The sequence below is a fragment of the Trachemys scripta genome, chromosome 8, assembly GCF_013100865.1.
Source record: "Trachemys scripta elegans isolate TJP31775 chromosome 8, CAS_Tse_1.0, whole genome shotgun sequence".
NCBI classification, from domain to species: Eukaryota; Metazoa; Chordata; order Testudines; family Emydidae; genus Trachemys; species Trachemys scripta.
Window position 1 is genome coordinate 56991497 of NC_048305.1, and position 26401 is coordinate 57017897.

The following is a 26401-nucleotide window of genomic DNA, read 5'->3' on the forward strand; positions in this document are numbered from 1 at the left end:
AAACAAAACCATTAAAAACTATGCAATTTTTATAAGTAGCTTCTCACCTTCACCTGCTTCTTGCAAAAGTTTGTGCAGCTCCTCTACTGCTCGTGTCAGCTCATTACTCTTTGCTTCTGAATCATCTGCAGCACTCTAAATAGAAGTGTATTATTTAATCTTTTATTACTGAACAGTTACAAATAAGATAGCTCCTCAGAGGCCAGGAATCAACAAGACGTTGGTATAAATATGTAACACACACCAACGTATTACTCTAATTGGAAACAGTTGTCCCTTAGTGTAAGTCCCAGCAATAGTGTTATTAAGGGTCATGAAATTCAGGTGCTAACTCCCCATTTTAGAGGAAAATGGTCAGTTATTGACATAACCAAAGTTATTTAACATGTTTACATGGCTGTATTTCGGCAGTATTTTTAGGCGCCCGGCTGTCTATAAAAATAATCAAATTTATAAACTTTTTCTAAAGTGTGAGGTTTTCGTTCTTAAATATAAATGCTTTTGGCAAGTTAGCATTTATACTATACTTTTCACTTGAATAGCTCCTTCTTTTGAGAATCTCAGTGTGATTGGCTGTACAAACAATAGAATTACTGCTCTGTAATACTCCCGTGAAAAAACATTATCCTCCATTTTAAAGGGAGAGCAACTGAAGCAGAAAGAAGTTAAGGCCCACACCTCTCTAGAACTTGCCTCTAATTTTGGGTGCCCAGATTTAGACTGCTAGGATCTGATTTTCAGAAATGATGAGAAACCACAATTCGTGCTGAAGTCTATAGACACTGCAGATGCTCAGCAACTCTGCAAATTGGCCCTATATAAGATGGACACTCAAAAACTGTGGCACAAAAATTAGAGGCCAATTACATTTTTTGCAGATTTTTTCTTATAAATAAAATTTGTTTTAATAAAAACCTCATGCATAATGAACCTTGTTAAGCAAATATTTATTTTTTACACTTAAAAATAGCAGCAAACTTCTATTTATATATTATTAAATATAAGCATACATACACATACGTATAATTCAGAGAATCATAGGCCTGGAAGGGACCTTGAGAGGTCATCTAGTCCAGTTCCCCTACACTCATGGCAGGACTTATTATTTAGATCATTCCTGACAGGTATTTGTCTAACTTGCTCTTTAAAATCTCCAATGACTGAGATTCCACAACCTCCCTGGGCAATTTATTCTAGTGCTTAACCACCCTGACAGTTAGGAAGCTTTTCCTAATGTCCAACCTAAATTGCAGCAAGGGCAGTTTAAGCCCATTGCTTCTTGTCCTATTCTCAGAGGTTAAGGAGAATAATTTTTCTCCCTCCTCATTGTAACAGCCTTTTATGTACTTGAAAACTTATGTCCCCTCTCAGTCGTCTCTTCTCCACGCTAAACAAACCACATATTTCCTGAAATGTGGCACCCAGAACTGGACACAATACTCTAGTTGAGGCCTAATCAGTGTGGAGTAGAGTGGAAGAATTACTTCTCATGTCTTGCGTACAAAATCCTGCTAATACATCCCAGAATGATGTTTGCTTTTTTGCAACTGTGTTAACACTGTTGACGACCGCTTCCCCCCCAATCCACAAGGCTTGTTACCCTGTCAAAAAAAGCCATTAGATTGGTTTGACACAGTTTGTTCTTGACAAATCCATGCTGACTTTACTTATCACCTTATTATCCTTTAAGTGTTTGGAAATTACCGTATATACTCGTTCATTAGCCCGTTCGTTTATAAGCCGACCCCCAAAATGGTTAGGTAAAAATTGCAAAAACTGTATGACCCTTTCATAAGCCAACCCTGTATTTCAGGGGTTGGCAAACTTTGGCTCCTGGACCATTAGAGTAAGCCGCTAGCGGGCCTGGACGTTTTGTTTACCTGGCGCGTTCACAGGCACAGAGCCCCTCGGCTCCCAGTGTCTGTGGTTTGCCGTTCCCACTTCCAGCAGCTCCCATTGGCTGGGAACGGCAAACCGCGCACACTGGGAGCTGAGGGGCTCCGTGCCTGTGAATGCTCCAGGTAAACAAAATGTCCCGACCCGCCAGCGGCTTACCCTAACGGGCTGGGAGCCAAAGTTTGCCAACCCCTGCTATATTTTAAAAGCTGGCATCACAAGAAACACTCAAAAGTTTTGCTAGAATTATTTTAATGTAATCTAATGAAAAACCTGTTATAATAACTGAACAAATATGTATTCACCTTCAAAATTACAGTCAATATTTAAAATCAGTAAATGGATATTTAAAACAAGTAATGTAGAACAATGAGAGACTTTAAAAAGTCTTAAAATCCTTCAAAGTCTGAATCAGTCTCTGATTCACCAAACAGTTCATTAAACTCTGCTTCAGTCACAGTTGCACCTGCATTGTCATCGTAGATGTCCGCAGTGTCGTCTTCAGACTCAGATTCCTTCTCATCATCAGCCTCTGTTGTGTCATCATCAAATATGGCATCATCTTCTGACCCGTCGAGTGTATTGCTGATACAGCATTTCCTAAATGATTTTTCTATCATTTCTGAGGGAATGGACATCCACGCGTCCTTGATCTACTGGGCGACCAGATTGATTTCGGGCTTCATAAGATTCCTGCCTTTTGTCAACTTCGCCATGCCTGAGTACATCCATTCAGACCACATTTTGCGTAGCCTGTCTTTAAAGGGTTTGTTCAGGCAGACATCAAGCGGTTGTAGAACTGAAGTTAAGCCTCCAGGTATTACAGACAAAGTAGTTTTCATATTTTTGGCCACATTTTTCACCTCATCCATCATAGCAGGTTTCTTGAAAACTGCTCCTGGTCTCTTATTCCACACTTTTTCCAGCCATTCAACAGTCCCATTTTCATCCATCCATCCCTTTTTGTGTGCACGTACGATGACACCAGCAGGAAATTGCATGTTTTTAGGCAAGATTTTTCTTTTAAAAATAACAGGAAGAAGCTTTGATCCATTTGCCAAACACGATAAAACCACCGTAAAATGGATTTTTTTTCATGGCCAGTGGTTTTAATTAAAACTCTTTTTTCACCGTTCTGTTACTTGTGAGATCGAATGTCATTGGTGTTTTGTTCATATTTCCTATTTATGACAGTTCAAATGTATATTCCTTTTGATATTTTATAATAAACCTTTGGAAAGATTCGATTTTTATTTCCAGATCTGTTGGCAGCTTTTGATCTATCTTTGTTCGCTGACGAAGACAGAAACCATGATGGTTCATGAAGCGAGTACAACCAACCCGCTGATGCGACAAACATTGATGGTTTTACTGACTTGTATTTGTCGTCTTTCGACATTTGCAGATCACGCAGACGAATTCCAGTTCTAGTGATAATGTACCTATTTTGTTGACAGTCAACAACCCAATTATTGAGATCTTTCTCTAGCTCAGGAAATGAAGCACACCTCATTGGACATTTTTTCTTGGCATGTCTTTTACTGTTTTATTTTTTCGCCATTCTCTTACTTGCTTCTCATTGATACAGAATTCACGAGCAGAGGCACAATTATTGTTTGCTTCTGCATATTCAACAACTTTAAGTTTGAACGCTGCGTGATAAGAATACCGTTTTCTTTTGATTTCACCGTTGTTCATTTTAAATACTAGTATGAAAATAGATTATTATTGTAGTTACAGATTTTGTAGGACTTTATATAGGAATGTCAGCTGCTTTATCACTGTCAAATTACACTGGTCTACAATTTTTGAGAAGTCGTCTGCTTCAGAGATAAAATGTGGATGCTGAACATTTTTCCTCCCAGGCTCCAATGACTGTCGGAGTGGCCAATCTTTCTTGATGTAGTGGGAATCTCTTGCACGACTATCCCATTCGCAGAGAAAACAGCAGTACTTTGTGTATCCAGTCTACAGACCAAGCAAGAGAGCAACAACCTTCAAATCGCCACAAAACTCCACTGATGTTGGTCATAGTTTATGCACCTCAAAAGTTGTTTCATGTTGTCATAGGTTTCCTTCATATGGACTGCATGACCAACTGGAATTGATGGCAAAACATTGTCATTATGCAGTAAAACAGCTTTAAGACTCGTCTTCGATGAATCAATGAACAGTCTCCACTCATCTGGATCGTGAACGATGTTGAGGGCTGCCATCACACCATCGATGTTGTTGCAGGCTACAAGATCACCTTCCATGAAGAAGAATGGGACAAGATCCTTTTGACGGTCATGGAACATGGAAACCCTAACGTCACCTGCCAGGAGAGCCCACTGCTGTAGTCTGGAGCCCAACAGCTCTGCCTTACTCTTTGGTAGTTCCAAATCCCTGACAAGGTCATTCAGTTCACCTTGTGTTATGAGGTTTGGTTCAGAAGAGGAGGATGGGAGAAAATGTGGGTCCTGTGACATTGATGGTCCAGGACCAGAAGTTTCATCCTCTTCCTCTTCCTCGTCTGACTCAAGTGAGAATGATTCTGGTGCATCAGGAACCGGCAGTCCTCCTCCGTGGGGTACTGGGCGTATAGCTGATGGAATGTTTGGATAATGCACAGTCCACTTTTTCTTCTTTGACACACCTTTCCCAACTGGAGGCACCATGCAGAAGTAACAATTGCTGGTATGATCTGTTGGCTCTCTCCAAATCATTGGCACTGCAAAAGGCAGAGATTTCCTTTTCCTGTTCAACCACTGGCAAAGATCTGTTGCACAAGTGTTGCAGCATATGTGTGGGGCCCACCTCTTGTCCTGAGCTCCAATTTTGCAGCCAAAATAAAAGTGATAGGCTTTCTTAACCATAGTGGTTATACTGCGCTTTTGTGATGCAAAAGGCAATTCATCACAAACATAACTTCTGCTATCTGCACTGTTCACACAAGTACGAGGATCTCTGCTCACTTTGGCTAAACAGAAATGTGTCCCTTTGCAAAATCAAACACTGACAAATAAGAGAGCACGACACTGTATGATTTCTAGAGCTGATATAGGGCAATTTGTTCAGCAGAGTGATGTAAGCTTCGTTATGATTGCATCATCCATGACGTCTAGGAATAACGTGATGCAATTCCTATTATGTATGACGCAATACCAACTTCAGATTGCATCATTCATTGTTTTGCCTAAAAAGCAAGTACTGTCCAAACCCAGTCATAGATTTATTCATAGATCCAGTCAAACATGTATTTTAGTCAATTCTGGTTTAAATTGAGATCCCTTCCCTTTATAACTCACTTATCCTACGTCATTCCCAAGTCAAGGGTCGTATATACAGACCCAATAGCATATCTTGAAAACTAGAGCCAATCAACAATTTTAAGCATCATTTTCGTTCTCAGTGACCCAGAATTAGTAAAGTTTGACTACATTTATTTCAGAAGTATTTTGGCTGTAGAGCAGTGTTATTATTGTTCTTTGTTTATTTCAAAGCAGCCCTGTAGACTGGCATGTCAGTGGGGATAACAGACTCTTTTAGTATTCCTTTCAAGCCAATCTAGTCCACTAAACAAAGCCTTTGCAACTTTAAAAGGCTGCAGTATTGACATCAATAAATGGGTCGGCAAACTTTGTCTCCCAGGCTGTCAGGGTAAGCCACTGGCGGGACGTTTTGTTTACTTGGAGTGTCTGCAGGCATGGAGCCCCTCAGTTCCCTGGGGCCGTGGGTCACCGTTCCCAGCCAATGGGAGCTGCGGGAAGAGACGCGCTACTTCCTGCAGCTCCCATTGGCTGGGAACAGCGAACGGGAGCTGCAGGAAGTAGCACGCCTCTTCCCGCAGCTCCCATTGGCTGGGAACGGCGAACTGCGGCCACAGGGAGCTGAGGGGCTCCCTGCCTGCAGACGCTCCAGGTAAACAAAACGTTAATGTATTACATATTCACTTCAATTATTCCATAGAGTTTAAAATCATCAAATTTTGGTGTAGACCCGTTTATAACTGGCTATATTTAAGAGTAGGTTAGATAAATGTCTATCAGGGATGGTCTAGACAGTATTGGTCCTGCCATGAGGGCAGGGGACTGGACTCGATGACCTCTCGAGGTCCCTTTCAGTCCTAGAGTCTATGAATCTATAAGCCAACCCCTGCTTGATGCGTCACTTTTTTACCAAAAATATTTGGCCTATGAATGAATATATACGATATATAATTATCTCAAAAACATGCGTGCATGATCATGAGCTACCTTCAAATNGCTGAGGGGCTCCCTGCCTGCAGACGCTCCAGGTAAACAAAACGATAATGTATTAGATATTCACTTCAATTATTCCACAGAGTTTAAAATCATCAAATTTTGGTGTAGACCTGTTTATAAGCCGACCCCCGCAGTTTGAGGCATCATTTTTTACCAAAAATATTCAGCTTATGAATGAGTATATATGGTAATTGCTTAATTATTTGCTCCATTATCATTCCAGGTACTGAAGTTTAAACTGACTAGTCTGTAATTCCTTGGGGTTGACATTATTTCCCTTTTTATAGATTGACACTATATTTTCCCCTTTCCAGGAATCTCTACCAACTTCCATGACTTTTTGAAGATAATCACTAATGGGTCAGATACCTCCTCAGTCAGCTCTTTGACTAATTACATGTGTAGAATGGTAATCCAGTAGATTACAAAAAGGTTATTGGTAACTCTACTATTATTTGCAGGTATTTCAGTTTACACTTATCATACTGAAATTCTAGTTGAATGTTTTTGTAAGACATTAATTTTTATCACATTCAATTTTACGTAGGTAAAACTTTAAACCCTGACTGTGATAGCTTTTCAGCCTATTACTGAATTATTCCAGGCTAATACAGCACCAGCTTGCTCACTTCCCGACTATACCATTAATTCTTGGCACTATTAATTTCAGTGGACTTTTAGGAGCCACACAGAAGAATATTGCAAGACTACAAAATAAGTTGCACAGGCATTAAGACCATTATTAGTGAGCACTGCACTTTATCATGATTAACACATTTACAATACAAGGAAATTCCATACAGGAGGTAAGATACTTCCTCTATCATTTTAAATGCAGTTTTGCTTAATCTGTAGAATGAAGTAAAATAGCAGGTCTGAGTTGAGCAATGTAAGATTTTAAATGCATTGTGAAATACCATCATCATTACCACACCTACAAACTTAGGGTCATTTCAAGCATTTGGCCACATCAACTGCCCAACCCAAGCTTATTCTCCCATATCCATTTTTCAACATGTCAGAGTAAATCTATGCTTAGTGTCCTATGCTGTCTATGAAGTTTTTGAGATATCTGTTCCTTTTAATGAAAATGTATGTGATAAAAGTCACTATCTTCTTGGCCAGAAGAAACTAAACAGGACTTTGGAGGATTAAGGAAGAGAACCATCCCCCCATCTCACATTAACACTTTATACAAGCAGAAATATAGCTCTGGGGAAATAGTCTGACTTGTATCACACCCCAAACCCTGGACCTACTTCCATATAATTCTAATATGAATGTATCCAACATTCCCAAACTTACCTTGTACAAGTTAGATAACTTTATGTGGGCATTTAGTTCATTATGGAATCTTTCTTCCATACCAGCTTGCTGTTCTTTTGCCTGATGAATAAAAAACATGAATTCATAGCACTGATTCTGTTTCAACTGAAAGCCAGTGAGGTGGCAAAGTTTGCAGACAATATTAAATTACTCAAGATTGCCATCAGCTTTAGATTTAACTAAGAGTTACAAAGGGATCTCACAAAACTGGGTGATGGGAGAACAAAATGGCAAACAAAATTCAGTGTTGGTAAGTGCAAAGTAATGCACATTGGAAAACATAATCCCAATTATACATACAAAATGAGGGATTCCAAATTAGTTATTGCCACTCAAGAAAGATCTTAGAGTCATCATGGCTAGTTCTCTGACAACATCTTCTCAATGTGCAGCAGCAGTCAAAAAAGCTAAAGGAATATCAGGAGCCATTAGGAAAGGGCTAAAATAAAAGCAGAAAATATAAGGCCACTGTATAAATCCACGGTATGCCTACAACTTGAATACTGTGTGTGCAGTTCTGGTCGTCCCATTTCAAGAAAGGTATATCAGAATAGGAAAAGGTACAGAGAATGGCAACAAAAACGATTAAGGGGATGGAACAACTTCCACATGAGGAGAGATTAAAAAGATAGACTGTTCATCTTAGAGAAGCAACGACGAAGGGATATGATAGAAGTCTATAAAATCATGAATGGTGGGGATAAAGTAAATAAGGACATAAAACAGGAACCAAGAGTTACCCAATGAAATTAATAAGCAGCAAGTTTAAAACAAACATAAGGAAGTAGGTCTTCACACAATGCAGTCAGCCTGTAGAACTTGTTGCCGGGGTTGTTGTGAAGGCTAGAAGTATAACTGGGTTACAAAAAAATTAGATAAGTTGATGGAAGAAAGGTCCACAAATGGCTCTTGGCCAAGATGGTCAGCAGTGCAACCCCAAATTCTGGGTTTCTCTAAACCTCTGACTGACAGAAACAAGGACTGGACAACAAGGGATGGATCACTCAATAATTGCCTGGTTCTGTCCATTTCCTCTGAAGAATTGGCACTGGCCACTGTCAGAAGACAGGATACTGTGATAGATGAACCATTTGTCTGACTCAGCACGGGAGTTTTTATGTTCAAAGTGAGGTTTTTATAAGTTTAAGAATTATACTGTGGCTGTCAGAATACATAGAAGTTCAAAAACAAAAATGTTTTCTCGGATATACAGTACTACAGACCGCACAATGTGGAAAAGGGCAAGTTATTGAATGAGATTTTTTTTCCCCCCTCTCAGAAGTTTGACTTTTTTCCAAAACCAGCCATTTTAATTTAATTTGAGAAAACATGATTCATCACATAAATGATATATACAAATGAAAAAGCAAAAGTCAGGTTGGGGCAAAAAAGATTAAAAGAACACTTTTACATTTCTTTATCAATGTTTCAATCATATGTAACATTGGCTTACTACAACAGAATCGAGAGATCTAGTTTGTTCAATGTTTCTTTTCCAGTTTTACTCTTTGCACTTCTCTCAGAACGGATATGAAAATATGCCAGTCCATTTCATTTTTAGGCTTTCATACACTTCCAAAAAGCTGTAACATTTGAGTGGCAAATATTACAGGAGAATATTTGTTGTTCCCTCCCCCCCCAAAAAAACTATCTGGAACTTTTGTAAAAGTTGGAAGCTGTTGGCCCTAAGTAAAAGCTTTCTTAAACTCCTATCTCCTCCCACCCACCTTTGCTCACAGTTGCTTTATAAGAAAGAGAGTAGTAAGTTAAAACTAATACTCTCCCCCTATCAGAGTCCTTCCTGCTTTTCCTTGGCACTGCAGCCTGCAATATAAACTCCCTCCCCTCTATAGATTGGCAATCCCAACAATACCTGGGTACAATGGGGCAGATTAGGGTAGTATTGTACTTAATTCTATTAGATACAGGAGATAATTTTTCTAGTTAAAATGCTGAAGCTCTCTTAAATGCTGCCACACTAGATTACAGTTTAGAAAAGGTTTTCTTACCTCCTTCAATTTAGTCAAAAGATCTTCCACATGTTTCTGTAAATTTTCATTTGACAATTTTAAGCTGTTTACCTGCTCCTCCATTCTGGAAACCTGTGTGAATAACAGGTATTAAACATAAGATGATTATTTTTCATTTACAACTACATATATTTTTCAAATGGTATTTCAACAGAAATGCATTATCTGATTATTATTGACCAAAATATACATTTCAAAGTTTCTAATTTCACAAGCGATAGTATAAAGGCAGTTTTTTCTAAAGAATTTTGCCTCTGTGCAGGTATCTAAAAGCAGCCAGATTTTCAAAGGTGCTTTGCATCCAGGCGCTTATGACAACTGAGAACACAGAAAATCTGGCTGCCTCACTTACTTGCCTAACAGGAGCTGACCACTTAAGTAGAGGTCTAAATAGGAGCTGATTAGTGATGAGCTATTTTGAAAATAAAGCCCCATGTTTTTCTCCCACTCAAAAAAATATATGCTAAAATGAGGCTGCATTACCAGTACAATTTTTTGTACATATTTTAAAAAAACAAACATTCTTTTTAGCAAGAAATTGTATTTCTGTATATTTTCACTAGCACCGTTGTATTACACCTTGTGCTTTCAGCTACTTCTAATTTATCATCACTAATCTTACAAAAATAATCTTCAATTGCTCTACCTTACTTTAGATGTCCATACCAATATATTAATTCCCTGAAAACTATAAGTGACCAAAGCACATAATGGAAAAAAAGCACAATTCCCTACCTTAAAACATATCACCCAAAACTTCAAGAATGTACATGAAAATTTGCCCCTTTACATGGAATTGAATCCATAGTGAAGAGTGTCAGTGCTATAAAAATTCCTCACTCAAGTAGTCAAGGGGTATTAGACTCCAGATAATTGTTATCGTATCTTGACTAAATTTTGTTTTCTTTTTTAAAATTACTTAGAAAAAATATTTGTATTATTTACTACTTTACCTCTTCTTTCTTGTTCTCCAGACTACATTTAAGCTCAAGGATTTCATTTCCCTTTTCCCTGGCAATAAGCAGGAGTTCATCTGTTTTGGCTTTCAACTCAGTGTGCAGCCACGTGTTCTGATTCTGTAATAATTCCTTTTCTTGCTCCAACCTTTTCTCACGATACTAAAAATAAAATTGTGAAAGACAGCATGGTAAAACTAAATAAATTGGCACTTGTAACAAGACTACTTTCTATGCAAAACTTCTTCACAAATTGCATGTGAGTGTGTTAGTGGCTAGCTCAGGTTTGGGGTTAATGATGTACCCATGCATAGCCATGCATCCAGGAGCCTCACCAAGTTAGAATGGTCTTTTTCCTGTCTTCAAGCTCCAGGAAACAATTCAGCCGTGACATATGCCTACTCCTGGATCCTTGCTATCGTTTTATGAAAGAGAATAATGACTCTAGCATTGGAATTCTAAGACTGTTAACCTGTCTCTTCAATAGGTAGCATAAACCTGCCCCGGCTGAGGTATTAGTGTCTAACTCCTTTTCAGGTACAAGACAGAAAGCACATTAAAGGCAAAAAAAAAAAAAAAAAAAAAAAAAAGTGTCCAACATCATGGAAGGATATTATTTACCATTTAAGTTTAAATAGGGGCCAAAGGCCATAAGTGCTATGCTTTGTGCTATGCTTGACACAAACATAAAAAGATATGACCCAGCCTTTAAAAAACAGGAATTACAGACGTGGAAAAAGAAAATGAAAATAGAGTGCTATAACAGATCCCCACTTCTGGAGACTTAAAAGCTGGATGAATATGTCTAAGGAGAGACTAGGCTAAACACCACGTATAAGCCTCAAAGTATCAAAAGGGTCAGTGTGCCAATACAATAGTCAAAACAACAATAGTTTGCTTACTTGTTTGACTATATGAAGGCAACGTTGCCTCAAACAAACACTCAGAGACAAAATGATACTGAGGAAGAGCGAGTCAGGTTTCATAACTTCAGTAAGCCAAATACAGATTCAAGCCATTTGGCTGAATCCATGTGTAACAGGTTCCTGGGGACTGAACCAGGGATCTCTTGACCTAGAAACACAACTGTCTGAGCTAAAAGACCAAACCCATTTACTCCCAAGTAGTAGCATATTCAAACTTCTGTAAGAGTTCCAACTACTAGAATGGAACAAAAAGCTACATTGTGTTAGTTAGGGATAGTCAAGGAATAATGTTTTCCAGAAATATCTAGGAAACTCCATATGGCTGCCCTACAAATCTCCTGGAAACGAACTGATACAGATGCCAATGTAGCGCTGCACAAGCGTAAGTTAACATGACCTTGAACTACTAAAGAGAAGCAATGTGAAATGCCGACAGATAATATTTTGACATGGCTCTTTATTTAACTGATTGTTCCAGTTTCATATGAAATAAAAAAACTGAATGTATGTTATGAGGACTCTAGTCTGATACAAATAAAAGATAAGGGACCTTCTAACATTAAGCTCAAAGTTATTGATGGGATGAACAAAGAATATATATTAGTAAGATAAATGACTAAGGTCATTTGACCAAGGTCAAACTTCCTAGCACCGCCTTTGGAAGTTAATTTAGAATTCTGTAGGACTATTGTTTCCTTGAGGTTGGATCAGCTACTAGAGCAGGGATCTCAAACTTAAATGATCAGGAGGGCCACATGAGGACTAGTACATTGGCCTGAGGGACGCATCACTGACACCCCCACCCCCACTGCCCCCGGACCCACCCCCACTGCCCCCGGACCCACCCCCACTCCACCCCTTCCATGAGGCCCCCCCCGCCCCGCCTCTTCCCACCCATTCCCCACCCCCGTTCCAACCCCTTCCCCAAAATCCCCACCCCAACTCCACCCCCTCCCTGCCCCTATTCCATCCCCTTCCCCAAATCCCCGCCCCTTCTCCGCCTCTTCCCATGAGCTCGTGGCTCCCCACTCCTTCCCTCCCCCCCCCGGCCCGGAAAGCGCTAAGTGCTGCCAAACAGCTGTTTGGTGGCGGGAAGCGCCTGGAGGCAGGCAGAGGAGCGGGGATGTGGTGTGCTGGGGGTGAAGGGAGCCTGGCAGCCTCAGGAAATAGCTCGGGGGGGGGGGGGGGGGGGGGGGTGGGGGGCGGGGGGGGAGAGGGCCCCGGGGGCTGGGGGAAAGAGCCCGGGGGGGGGGGGGGAGAAGAAGCTTGGCAGGCTGCAGCTAATAACTCCACAGGTCATGTGTTTGAGACCCCTGCACTAGAGCGTTATCACTACAACCAGGAATGAAGTCTAGAAAGTTGATTTCATGGATACTGGCAGCCCTAGAGTAAGACCAGTTTGCATGAATTACAGAAAACAATTGAACAGTTTAACCTTATTGGAAGGTTACAAATGACATTTTCCTGCTATGACAAAGACGTTTGCCTGCGTCCTTTGAAAGAAGACTCGTTTTTATACCACATGTAGTTATCTTCTTATTGATACATTGCAAAGACATCAATTAAGTAGGTAAGTCACTGGAACTCTCACTACTGACAAGGGTAATCCATGTAAAACACTACTTACCTTGACAGAGACATCGGATGTTTGAAGCTCATCCAGCTTTAATTGTAGCTCCACTTTTGCTGTGTTTGCTTCCGTAAGTTTCTCATTTAGACGTTTAACATCCTCTACGAAAACCAGAGACAATGTAAGATGCCAAACATTCAAAACAGTATCAGTTACTACTGTAAATAAATCAGATTTAGTACCTTAGAAATGAAGGCTACCTGTTTATGAGAAGACAATTGTCAATATGTGTCTCCGTACAATTAAATATCACCTAGAATGCTGTTGGGCTTTTCCCCTCACTTGCACTTACATTTCCCCCACCACTTTCCTCTACCAATCTGACTCCTATTCCTTTCTGATCTATTAATGGGAGTTACCCATACAAATTTGGATAATGAACCATTATTGAGTTTAGGTTTAAGTCTGACTCCCAAAGCAGGTGTAAATCAGTTATGGTTTTAGCGTATTGACTAATCATACCATTTAAGTGTTCAATTTCTTGAGAGCGTCTCTCACTCGTTCGAACCAAATCTCTCTTTTCACCTTCCAATTCTTCTTTTGCTCTAGTAAGCTGACTCTTCAATTAAAAAAAAAAAGTATCAGTTATGTTAAAAGTCGTGGTCATTTTTTAAACTTACTATCATACAGGGAAAATGCTGTAGTAAGCAGAGGTTATCATCCTAACCATTTGTAATGTATGTGTGAAAGCAATCCTACTATTTAGTATACAGGAAGGTGTTTAACTGCTCAAGCAAGTCAATTATTGAAAAAAACTGGAATCTTGTGTCTGCCTTTGATTTCCACTACCATGCTGGGCATCTGTTCAGTTCTGACACAGAGGGAAAAATCAACATAACTTCATGCAACACCCTGAAGTTTTCTTGGAGGTTTCATCCCATGCCCCTGATTAGTTTATGAAATGTAATCTCATTCTGAGATGGTACAGGATATCAACTTCTTTACCTTTAAATGTAAATTGAGAGTACTCTAAAAGGGTACCCTATGTCCAAGAAAAGAAAAAAAAAAAAGAATAGAGGTATCAGCCACTCTAGGAGAACTGTAAAAAGCAACAGAGGGTCCTGTGGCACCTTTAAGACTAACAGAAGTATTGGGAGCACAAGCTTTCGTGGGTAAGAACCTCACTTCTTCAGATGCAAGTAATGGAAATCTCCAGAGGCAGGTATAAATCAGTGTGGAGATAACGAGGTTAGTTCAATCAGGGAGGGTGAGGTGCTCTGCTAGCAGTTGAGGTGTGAACACCAAGGGAGGAGAAACTGCTTTTGTAGTTGGATAGCTATTCACAGTCTTTGTTTAATCCTGATCTGATGGTGTCAAATTTGCAAATGAACTGGAGCTCAGCAGTTTCTCTTTGGAGTCTGGTCCTGAAGTTTTTTTGCTGTAAGATGGCTACCTTTACATCTGCTATTGTGTGGCCAGGGAGGTTGAAGTGTTCTCCTACAGGTTTTTGTATATTGCCATTCCTGATATCTGACTTGTGTCCATTTATCCTCTTGCGTAGTGACTGTCCAGTTTGGCCAATGTACATAGCAGAGGGGCATTGCTGGCATATGATGGCATATATAACATTGGTGGACGTGCAGGTGAATGAGCCGGTGATGTTGTAGCTGATCTGGTTAGGTCCTGTGATGGTGTTGCTGGTGTAGATATGTGGACAGAGTTGGCATCGAGGTTTGTTGCATGGGTTGGTTCCTGAGTTAGAGTTGTTATGGTGCGGTGCGTGGTTGCTGGTGAGAATATGCTTAAGGTTGGCAGGTTGTCTGTGGGCGAGGACTGGCCTGCCTCCCAAGGTCTGTGAAAGTGAGGGATCATTGTCCAGGATGGGTTGTAGGTCACCGATGATGCGTTGGAGAGGTTTAAGCTGAGGACTGTAGGTGATGGCCAGTGGAGTTCTGTTGTTTTCTCTTCTGGGCCTGTCTTGTAGCAGGAGGCTTCTGGGTACACGTCTGGCTCTGTTGATTTGTTTCTTTATTTCCTTGTGTGGGTATCGTAGTTTTGAGAATGCTTGGTGAAGATCTTGTAGGTATTGGTCTCTGTCTGAGGGGTTGGAGCAGATGCGATTGTACCTCAGTGCTTGGCTGTAGACAATGGATCGTGTGGTGTGACCGGGGTGGAAGCTGGAGGCATGAAGGTAGGCATAGCGGTCGGTGGGTTTTCGGTATAGGGTGGTGTTAATGTGGCCATCGCTTATTTGTACGGTGGTGTCTAGGAAGTGGACCTCCCGTGTAGATTGGTCCAGGCTGAGGTTGATGGTGGGTGGAAGCTGTTGAAATCATGGTGGAATTCTTCCAGGGTCTCCTTCCCATGGGTCCAGATGATGAAGATGTCATCAATATAGCGTAGGTAGAGAAGGGGCATGAGTGGACGAGAGCTGAGGAAGCGTTGTTCCAGGTCAGCCATAAAAATGTTGGCATATTGTGGGGCCATGTGGGTGCCCATAGAGGTGCCACTGGAGGTATATATTGTCACCAAATTTGAAATAATTGTGCGTGAGGATAAAGTCACAGAGCTCAGCAATAAGTTGTGCTGTGTCATCATCAGGGATACTGTTCCTGACAGCTTGTATTCCATCTGTATGTGGGATGTTTGTGTAGAGAGCCTCCACATCCATGGTGGCTAGGATGGTGTTTTCTGGGAGGTCACCAATGCATTGTAGTTTTCTCAGGAAATCAATGGTGTCACGGAGATAGCTGGGAGTGCTGGTGGCGTAGGGTCTGAGTAGGGAGTCCACATATCCAGACAGTCCTTCAGTGAGAGTGCCAATGCCCGAGATGATGGGGCGTCCAGGATTTCCAGGTTTGTGGATCTTAGGTAGTAGATAGAATAACCCCGGTCTAGGAGAAACTGTTTATTGAACAGTGATGTTTTCTTACTCCTACCTTTACTACTCAACTGCTATAGAGATTTCCTCACAAGTGCAAGATAGACAGATTTCCTCTGGACTCCAGTAAGCATAGTCAGCTTTTCTTTGTTAGAAAAGCAGAAGAAACGGCTCAGAGTCCAAATGGGTTTCCAAACTCACAAATAAAACTTGTTCCGAATGTGCCTAAGGATAAAGCCTAGAACCAGAACTGTGGTATCAACAAAAGATACTCTAGTCACAGCATTAGTTCTCTGAATTGGTTTTATCTGGTGAACAAATTAGACTACACGCTATTAACCACAAACTAATCAAAGGGCCAAAGGGGAAAAAAGAAATTGCGAAGAAAGCCATCAGTAGCATGGGCTTGTCTACACAAGACAGTTGCACTGATTGAACCAAGAATATCAATTTGAAACCAATTTTGTTAAACTGATATAAACCCCTGTGCAGAAACTTATTTCAGTTAAAGTAAGGCTTCTAAGGTTTAATTTAATTTGTTTGGGAACACTTTTAAGCTATGTTAAAATAAGTAACTCTTAATCAGAAATAGGAGTGCCCACAGTGGAGCCTGAACCGGAACTTGAAGAGCACAACTTTCCTGAATAGACAAGGCATTATTTGCGTATCTAGCTTTTGATTGTCAAGAGTCCAAACAAAATATGCACCCTAAATTCTAAAGCCTTTCAACTATCTATTGCTATATTTGCATACTGCATATTCAGTGATTCTATACCTGTATGGCTGTATTGCGATCATGAGCCGCTTCAAGTTCTTTGTTTTTCTCATTCAATGACTTCAACTGCTCATCTGTGGGAGGAGAGGGACAAGGAGGGAAAATAAAGGAAACATTTTAATATTACCAGAACATGTGCTTTAGTTATATCCAGTTGGTAAAATTCATGTTCCTGCTTTAGAATAATATAAAATTGAGAAGAGAAAAATGTCCCCAAAATTAAAAATCCAATATACAAGCCATTGACCAAATTGGTACTCTTGTGATTAAAAAACAAAAGTAGTTTTTTCCTACTCATCTGCTTTCTGGAAGCCACTGACATATCAGCGTCTCAGGCCTGATCCTGCAACCTGACCCTTATGGGCATATGTGTGCATTGCACAAATCAGTTTGTAGAATCTAACCCCTAGTTCCTTGAGTAGAATGTAAATAAGATGTTTACTCCAGTAAAACAGACTAAAAGCCTGTAGAAAGCAGGGACTTGAACCAAAAATATCAATTAACTTCTGTGAAAGAAGTTTGGTTGACAGATTTTTCTCTCTTATTTAGATTAAGCATTTCAAAATAAGTTCAAAAGATGTATTTATTATAAACAGAAAAACAACTTTCCAATCTGCTAATCAACGTGTGGTTATACTTACTAAGTTTGTTTAGCTCCTGACGGAGAGTCTGACATTCCTGTGTCTCGTTTACAAGTCTCTCTTGACTTTGAGCCAGACGCTTTTCCACTTCAAAATACTGTTGTTCTGCAGAACACCACATTATATTAACACTACTTCATAATCAGCTTTTATTAGAGAACCATATCTACCAGAAAATGCAACTAGAAACAATGCTCTTTCAGTAGACCCTGAAGAAAAAACATTTTTTTAAGCCAAGTGCTATATTGCTACCTACTTTTAAGCACTGTTGAAATAATTTTGTTACTATGTTCAGTTCTGTTTTACATTTCTCCACGTGCATTGCCCTAAAGCAGTGGTCTCCAACCTTCTTACGCACAAGATCACTTTTTGAATTTAAGATCAACACAGGATCTACCCCGACCCCTCCCCGAGGCCCTGACCGTTCCCCAAGGCCCTGCCCTACTCACTCTATTCCCCCCTCCTCAGTTACTTGCTCTACCCCACCCTCACTCACTTTCACCGGGCTGGGGCAGAGGGTAAATGTGCAGGCTCTGGGCTGGGGCCAAGGGGTTGGGAGTGTGGGAAAGGGCTCCGGGCCAAGTCTGGGGCAAGGTGTTGGGATGCAAGAGTGAGGGGTGCAAGCTCTGGAAGCGAGTTTGGGTGCAGGGGTCATATGGTCACACTGCACCTGATCTGATAGAATCCACTGGACATTTAATGAGTTTTACTTTTTATTGGTGTCATTTGTGGTTTATAGATCAAAAATCTTTCAGGGATTGTCACAAATCAGTGTAACATTCTGAACTGTAGGGTGTGCATTGGCTGAGCATGGGGCAGGGAGTTGGGGTGCAGGAGTGAGGGGTGCAAGCTCTGGGAGAGAGTTTGGTGCAGGAGGGGGCTCTGGGCTGGTGCAGGGGATTGGGGTGCAGGAAGGGGTAAGGGCTGCAAGCTCTGGGAGGGAGTTGGGTGCAGGGGGGTGCTCTAGGTTGGGGCAACATGTTGGGGCGCAGGAGAGGGTGAGGGGTGCAGGCTCTGGGAGGGAGTTTGGTGGGATGTAGGCTCCGGCTGGGAGGCACTTACCACAGGCGGCTCCCTGCAGGCGGTGCAGTGGGGCTCACCACACTGCACCTGGAAGCGGCTGGCTGCTGGCACGTCTCTGCGGCCCCTGGTGGGTGGGTGAGGGGAGAGCGGGTCTCTGTGCACTGCCCACGCCCACAAGCGCTGCTCCTGCTTCCCGCCCAATGGGAGTTGCGGGGATGATGCTGGGGTAGCGTGCGGAGCCACCTTCCACTCAGGGGCTGCAGAGACGTGCCAGCAGTCAGCCGCTTCCAAGAGCGGCATGGGGCCAGGGCAGGCAGGCAGCCTGCCTGAGCCCCGCTGCGCCACCAGACTTTTAGTGGCCCGGAGATCGTGATCGACTTGCAGAGGCTCCAGGATCGACCAGTTGATCACGATCGACAGGTAGGTGACTACTGCAATAAAGTCTAGTCTTCTCCAGTTTTTGGATTGATTTCACTATATTAGTTTAGCAACATATAGCTAAATTAGTGCAATTCCCTATGGTGGTCAGTTATACTAGTATATAAGTGCTTATACCACCACAGCTTACTGCTAAACCAATATAATTAAATCAGTATAAAACTGGGTGTAAATTTGCCCTTACAACCTTAACTTGGAAAACTGTTAACAACAATGATTTCTGGTAAAGAACCTTTTTGTATGGGTACATCACTATGGACTTTGAAAATATCACAACCAGAAGTAACACTGATATGTAAAGGTTATTGCTTTCTAACTGAAATAAAAGTCACACTTCAGATTTTCTATAGTGTTCAAGAATGCTTTGTAAATATCTGAGATAATATTTCTGGTGATGCTACTATTTTCTTGAAATAACAGCAAGAAAGATTAGCGGACTTTTAGATAAGTGCTGTTTTCTTAATATGTACTATAAACCTTTCTCATCTGTATAAACTACATCAGTTTCATATAATGATATACCACCAGCATGTATATGAGAATCTTGAAGTTTACAGACAACCACTAACCTACTTAAACTGATAAATTCCACTATAAACACTTGGACGATTAAAAGTTTTACTTGAGTAAGATTGTTTATGAAAATGATAATAAATAATACTTCTATAGTCTTCCAATAAAGCATCACAAAACATTTTCAACCAATAATGATTTAAGTTCAAAAATACCACTATAGGGCAGGAATATTATCCCTATTATAAGATTGCAAAACTGAGGTATAGAGAGGTTAAGGGCAAGTTTACAGAGGAAATCTATGGCAGAGCTGAGAAATGAACTCCTGACTCTACAACACTGTTTCACCTATGCTCAATTATTAAATAATGCTCTTGCCCCCCACTTCAATACCCTAATAATACTTAGCTCTTAGACAGCACTTTTCATTGTCAGATTTTTAATTGCGCTACAAAGATCGGTATCATTAATGTCGTTTTACAAACAAGGAAACTGAGTCACAGGGAAGGGAAGTATCTTGCCTAAAGTTACCCAGTCACAGAGCCAGATATTAAATCCAGGTCTCCGGGGTCCCAGTCCTGTGTTCTAGCCACTAAGATATGTTGCCTTCCTGAGTGGGCCCAGGGCAATAAGATTATATCAATAATGTCATTGTCTCTAAGATGTAATGCCAGATGGGACCACTAGCTAGCCTAAAACCCTGGATTAGTATAACAGCCTTCAGGAAACGAAAGTGTTGCAAGGATCATCTCCAACCCATCCTTTAAAAGCCTTACTTCAAGCAATGGCAGATTATCTGGAAAGGTTCAAGCCTCAAACATGGAGTTTATTGGAAGTGTTGCTAGATTGGGCCCACTCAAAGTATGTCTAGACTGCAAAAAACAACTACAAAAACAAAACACAGCAGTGAGTCTCAGAGCCTGGGTCTACAGACTCAGGCTTGTACTACGGCATTAAAAATAGCCCTGTGTACATTCCCACTAGAGCTCAGGCTCTGAAACCCACTCCCTCCCTAGGACTCAGACCCCAAATGGGAATATCTGCATGGCTATTTTTAGTGCCATAGGCCTGCAGACCCACTGCAGCCGGTGCTTTTTTGCAGTGTAGATCAAACAAACCTCTGATGCTCTTCCTCAAGCATCTGGCTAACTTGGGGAGCAGAATCTCACTCAGTAGGACGTGCATCCCCCTTGACTTTACATTATTTTTAAGAGTTTTAATGTACAGTAATAATTTGTAACTTCACACTAAGAACAGAGAGTCTTGGGGCACCTTTAAGGCTAACAGATGTATCGGAGCATAAGCTTTCATGGGTGAATGCCCACTTCGTTGGATGCTTATGCTCCTATACATCTGTTAGTCTTAAAGGTGCCACAGGACTCTCTGTTGCTTTTTACAAATCCAGACCAACACGGCTACCCCTCTGATACTTGACACTAAGAACAGACTCCTATTGTGGTATACAAACACTGCGACCCAGAACTTAAGTGGAAAACAAGAGTGTAAAAATTCAAGGAATCCGCTTCACAGAACAAATGCATAATATTCAGCCACTGCAGTTATACAGATGTAAAAGCCGTGGGGGATATTTTATACGCCCATGTCAGCAACATGAGACCTCCACACAGAATTGCCTCTGGCACTGCCCCTTTGCTTCTTGGCTCGGGCTCAGTGATGACGATTAGCCAGTGCCCACTGTAGCCCACCTCCTGCCAAACAGGCACAAGTCGAAACTTGTTCCCTCCGGTACTCAGTGGTGGTGAACCTCGGTGCGGGGCAGCATCATGCGCCCAGCGCCGCGGGAGGACCGCCTGTCCTCGCCCCGGCCCGTGACACCTATGAGGACCCCGGCCCACCCGCCTGGCAGCAGACTCAGGTCCGGACCCTGCAGCAGGAGCAGCCCAGCAGGGACAGCACCGTACAAATATCACCCCTCTCTCCCATGCCCTCCCCAGCCCCTCCACTGTCCCTTCCCCCCACCTCATGCCCTGCTCCCCGCCCCGCCACTCACCGCTGTCCACCTTAAAGCGCTCGTGCCTGGCTCGGAGCCCGTCGATCTCGCTCTGCTGATCGGCCAGGAAGCGCTCCAGCTTCCCCTGCACCGGCTTGGGCAGCTTGGCCAGCTCGGCCCGCTCCAGGAGCTGCTGCAGCACCGCCGCCATCTTGGGAAGGAGCCTCTCCAACCTCTCTCTGCCGCCTTCCGGCCCCGCGGGGAAGGGAAACAGCGCGGCGACCTCACCTCCCAGCTCGCCCAGAGCATGCGCATTAGCCGCCCTCCAGAGGGCGCCATGGGAAACGTAGTGTTCAACCTCCACCGGAAGCCAAACTCCTGTGCGAAAGCTTCCGGAGGTAGCGTTCTGTCCGCCATGTTGAGTGAGGCACTGCGTCCCAGCCTGTCTGATTAGACCGCGTGAACTCACAAAGAGGAGTCTTTGTTGGTTAGCAGTGCAGCGTTCGTCTTCTCGCAGAGACTGGATCGGCAAGGAAGAGGTACTGCTACGTCCGCCACACAGAACATGGCGGACCCCGATGGGCAGTAACACCCGGGGCCCATCCTCCCGCCATTAGGTTTGTCTCCTGTTGGGCCCGGTGATTCGTCTGCGTCATCAACCTACGCTCTGAGAGAGAGTTCACTCGTTGAGCCGGGAGGAGAGGCGCAGCCTGGTGATGTGGACATGTGGGACACATCTGTGCTGGGCGTGGAGGGAGCTGTGAGAGAAGCTGGTGCCACTGCCCAGTAAGCAGGTGAGGTTGCTGTGGCCGTGGGTAGAGGAGGAGGAGGAGGCGGCTGGCCGGCCCCGCCGAGGGTGCCCGGCCCTTGGAGATAGGAATCTGACCTGGCTGGGGGAGAGGAAAATGTGTCTGAAGGGCGGGTGTCTGACCTAGCTGAGGGAGGCCGAATTGCGGGAGGGAATGGTGGGAAATGTCTCCCCTCTGTGGCACTAGCTGGCGGGTCTCGCTGTGGCTCAGTTAAGAGAGGTGGATCCCGTTGTAACCCCGTGTCTGCTTGTCCCTTGTACTCTTTGGGGGCTGGAACGTCGCCCCTCAGCTCTGTCGTGTAGATCTGAACTTTTTTGGAAGGAGCGAGTCAAATTGATTGAGGTACGTTAGCATGGCGGGAGGGGGAAAGAGAGAGCGAGAGAATCGCCTGAGTTCTTCCCATATGTCTAGATCCTACATTTTGCGTTCAGGGATTTTTTTATTTTTTTTAAAAAAATCTGCAAATGGAAAGTGTAAAACGGGTCTGTTTGACAGACTTCACAGTGACTTAAAAAACAAGTCATGTCCGAAGAAGGGAAATAAGAATGTTTGCAAAATACAAATATTGTAGAATGTAACTGAGCAGGACTGTTCTTTCATCTTTCTAGGCAGCAGGTGTTTGCTGCTATTTTGATTATAGGTTAGCGATAGTGGTCTGACTGTGTGAGAATTGTGAATGTGGGAGTGAACAAATGGAAGTGAACTACTCCTAAAACATTAAGAGTTGAAGGTTGTTTCATAGATCACTTGTAAATTATTTTTTCCTAGATTTTAATTTGATATTTGATTTGATATGTCAATTTCACATATGTTACCATATTTAAAATACCTCTTTTTCATACAAGTATGTTAAGAATAAAAGAATACACTTTCCTCTGCCATAGAGAGACTTTTAGAACTTCAGTGAAGCTATTACAGGTATAAAGCTCATTGTAACTTTGATATTGGTCACTGTCATACTAACACATTCAGAGTGTTTTTCTGACATTTTTTATTTCTGTACACTTACCATGCTATGCCTTATATCCTCGGATTAAGTACCTGAAAAGGTAGAATAATATATTCTCTTTTTATAGATGGAAATTAGACTAAGCTTGCAGTAATGGGCAGAAGCTATTTTGTGGAAGAAGCTGTTGGACAGTATCTTTCAGACTTCAGCATCAAGCCAAAGGGTTGTGTCACTGGCCTGTTGATAGGGCAGGTAAGTGTTCAAATCTATGTGAAAGTGAATAGGCTTCTGTGTTGTGGATGTGTAACTCAGATTAACATTATGTTCATATAGGGTTTATAACCTATATTCAAAGGTAACACTTCTTTATGTAGCTGCTAGGGTAAAGATCCTGTGTTAGTGACTTGAGCAACTTTGCATCCCACATCAATATCAAGCTTGATCCTGCTCTCATTGACTTTAATGGTGTAGGATCAAACTCGTAACCATAATGTTGAACTTGTATGAGACAGGAAGGGGATATTTTGACAAAGGACAAAACCATACTTTTATAAAAGCTGCCATGGTACCCACTGAGCACTTAGATACTTGGTTTTTGAAATCTTATCTGAAAGATACAGTAAATGGCATGGAACTACATTTATACACCTCCAAAAAGATGCACCCCTCACACCAAATGGGAGGTGCCCAAGTAAGCGCTCCACACCCAAACCTCCTGCCCCAACTCTGAGCCCCCTCTTTCATTCTAGCTCCTGGCCAGACCCTACAGCCCAACCCCCAGCCCTGTGCTCAGTGCACTCTCACCCTCAGCTCAGTGCAGAGAGAGAGAGAAAGAGAATGGGCTAAAACCAGGGACAAGGTACCCACTCTACGTGGGCAGGGCCGGGACCCCAGACTGGCAGCGGGCTGAGCAGGGCCAGCAGCCAGGACCCTGGCTGGTAGGAGCCGGCAGACGGAACCCCCGAACGGCAGCGGGCTGAACGGCAGCGGGCTGAGACGCTCAGCCCATTGCCGGTCTGGGGTCCCGGCCGCCGGTCCCGTTGGAACCCCAGGTGGATGGAACCCCAGGCCGTCAGTGGGCTGAGCGGGCCGGCGGCGTAAGATCAGCATTTTAATTTAATTTTAAATGAAGCTTCTTAAACATTTTGAAAACCTTGTTTACTTTACATACAACAATAGTTTAGTTATGTAATATATAGGTTCAGAGAGAGAGACCTTCTAAAAAACGTTAAAATGTATTACTGGCACACGAATCCTTAAATTAAAGTGAATAAATGAAGACTCGGCACACCACTTCTGAAAGGTTGCCGACCCCTGGTCTAGCACAATGGGGCGTTTGTCTCTGACTGTATCCTCTAGCTCAGTGGTTTTCAAACTTTTTTTTCTAGTGACCCAGTTGAAGAAAACTATTGATGCCCGTGACCCAACAGAACTGGGATGAGGGGTTTGGTCTGTAGGAGGGGCTCAGGACTGGGGCAAAGGGTTAGGGTTGGGGGTGAGGGCTGCGGGGTAGGGCCGGGAATGAGGGGTTCAGGGTGTAGGAGGCTTGTGCAGAGGGTTGGGGCACGGGAGGGAGTCAGGGCTCTGGGCTGGGGGGCAGGCTCTGGCCTGGAGATGAGGGGTTGGTGTAGGAGGGGGCTTCAGGTTTTGGGGGGGGTTCAGGGCTGGGGCAGAGGGTTGGGGTGCAGGCAGAGGTCAGGGCTCTGGGCTGGGGCCAGGGATGAGGGGTTTGGGGTGCAGGAAGGAGCTCTGGGTTTGGGGGGGCTCAGGGCTGGGGCAGGGAATTGGGGCATGGGCTTACCTAGGGTGGCTCCTGGTCAGCGGTGCAGCGGGGGTGCTAAGGCAGGCTTCCTGCTTGTCCTGGCGCTGCAGACTGCATTGCACCCCAGAAGCGGCCAACAGCAAGTCTTGCTCCTAGGCAGAGGCGCTGTGCTCAGGACGGGGACAGCGCACAGAGCCCCGTGGCCTCCCCGCCTAGGAGCCGGACCTGCTACTGGCTGCTTCCGGGGTGCAGCGAGGTGTCAGAACAGGTAGGGACTAGCTTGCCTTATCCAGGCAGCACCGCCAGTGGGACCTTTAACGGCCAGGTCGGTGGTGCTGAGCAGAGCCACAGCGACCTAGTGCCTTACATTCCGCAACCCAGTACTGGGTCACGACCCATAGGTTGAAAACCACTGCTCTAGCTGCCATTTCAATCCAATTATTAGCTGCTGCTATTTGAGTTATATGCTGTAGATCGTTTCTTCTTTCTGGCTCTCGGGTCAGTGGTGGTGGTCATTGTCTTCATGGAACAAATCAGAATCCTCTTGGAAAAAAATTGCAGCCCTCAAAGTTGTGTTGTTTGCTAGCTTCTGGTTGTTCTGATGTCCTAATGCTTTACAGTCTTTACACTAGTGCTTTTAAGGACGCAGCATGTCTGCTCCCCTTTAGGAAAAGTATCCATTTCTGTCCCACTTGAAGTTCATATACTGCAGAGGATTCAGCAATAAAGCTGATAACTATTGAAGATATTATATGTAAATCTTCATTACAGACTTATGTGAAGGATAGACCGCATCAAATTTGCAGGTCATTGTGTGTATTATGCTGGGAGAGGCAGCAACTGCCATTGTTAAATTTGAATAATCAGGTATAATCTGAGGGTATGTCTACACGGCGAAATTAGGTCGGTTTTTATAGAAGTTGATCTTTAGAAAGCGATTTTATACAGTCGATCGTGTATGTCCCCACTAAGTGCAGTAGGTTGGCGGAGTGCATCCTCAATACCGTTTTAGCATCGATTCACGGAGTGGTGCACTGTGAGTAGCCATCCCATAATCCCCGCTGCCCATTGGCATTCTTGGTTTAACTCCCAGTGCCTGATGGGGCAAAAACATTGTCGCGGGTGGTTTTGGGTACATGTCGTCAGTCTCCCCTCCCTTCCTTTCCCCCTCTTTGAAAGCAACGGCAAACAATCGTTTTGTGCTTTTTTTCCTGGGTTACATGTGCAGACGCCATAGCACGGCAAGCATGGAGCCCGCTCAGCTCAGCTCTGCTGTTGTGGGCATTGTAAACACCTCGCGCGTTATCCTGCCGTATGTGCAGACCGTGGCTAGGAGCCACTAGCACAAGGACGATTGTGAGGTGGACATGGACGCAAATGTTTCTGAAAGCACGGGATGTGGCAGTGGGATATCATGGCAGCAGTTGGGCAGGTTGATACAGTGGAATACTGATTCTGGACCTGGCAAACAAGCACAGACATTCCCAGTGGCTGCAAAACTTTTGCATGCATAAGGCCACTTCCATGGAACTGTGTGAGTTGCTTTCCCCTGCCCTGAAGCGCAGGAATACCAAGATGAGAGCTGACCTGACAGTTGAGTAGTGAGTGGCGATAGCCCTGTGGAAGCTTGCAACGCCTGACTGCTACCGATCAGTCGGGAATCACTTTGGAGTGGGCAAATCTATCGTGGGGGCTGCTGTGATCCAAG

General features: G+C 43.3%; 2 protein-coding genes across 5 annotated transcripts in view; one reads left to right on the top strand and one right to left on the bottom strand.

Annotated features, from left to right (window-relative positions):
- Positions 1 to 21415, bottom strand: part of TPR (translocated promoter region, nuclear basket protein) — an 82269-nt gene extending 60854 nt beyond the window's left edge. The window contains exons 1-9 of one of the 2 annotated variants that reach the window (XM_034778418.1): positions 21234 to 21415; positions 17249 to 17353; positions 16608 to 16681; positions 13474 to 13570; positions 13009 to 13112; positions 10453 to 10617; positions 9479 to 9571; positions 7449 to 7529; positions 48 to 135 (exon numbers count right to left, since the gene is read on the bottom strand). In XM_034778418.1, the coding sequence (XP_034634309.1) occupies positions 48 to 135; positions 7449 to 7529; positions 9479 to 9571; positions 10453 to 10617; positions 13009 to 13112; positions 13474 to 13570; positions 16608 to 16681; positions 17249 to 17353; positions 21234 to 21384 (958 nt within the window). In that variant the 5' untranslated portion in view covers positions 21385 to 21415. The remainder of the gene's footprint in view (positions 1 to 47; positions 136 to 7448; positions 7530 to 9478; positions 9572 to 10452; positions 10618 to 13008; positions 13113 to 13473; positions 13571 to 16607; positions 16682 to 17248; positions 17354 to 21233) is intronic. The other variant, XM_034778419.1, reaches the window with a different exon arrangement.
- A 184-nt stretch (positions 21416 to 21599) lies between these two features.
- Positions 21600 to 26401, top strand: part of ODR4 (odr-4 GPCR localization factor homolog) — a 40638-nt gene continuing 35836 nt past the window's right edge. For 2 of the 3 annotated variants that reach the window (XR_004646808.1, XM_034778787.1), the window contains exons 1-2: positions 21605 to 21967; positions 23059 to 23183. Coding sequence is in view for 1 of the 3 variants with exons in the window: in XM_034778787.1 (XP_034634678.1) it covers positions 23085 to 23183 (99 nt within the window). In the remaining 2 variants the exon portion in view is untranslated. Of the gene's footprint in view, positions 21968 to 23058; positions 23184 to 26401 lie in introns of all 3 variants that reach the window. The other variant, XR_004646809.1, reaches the window with a different exon arrangement.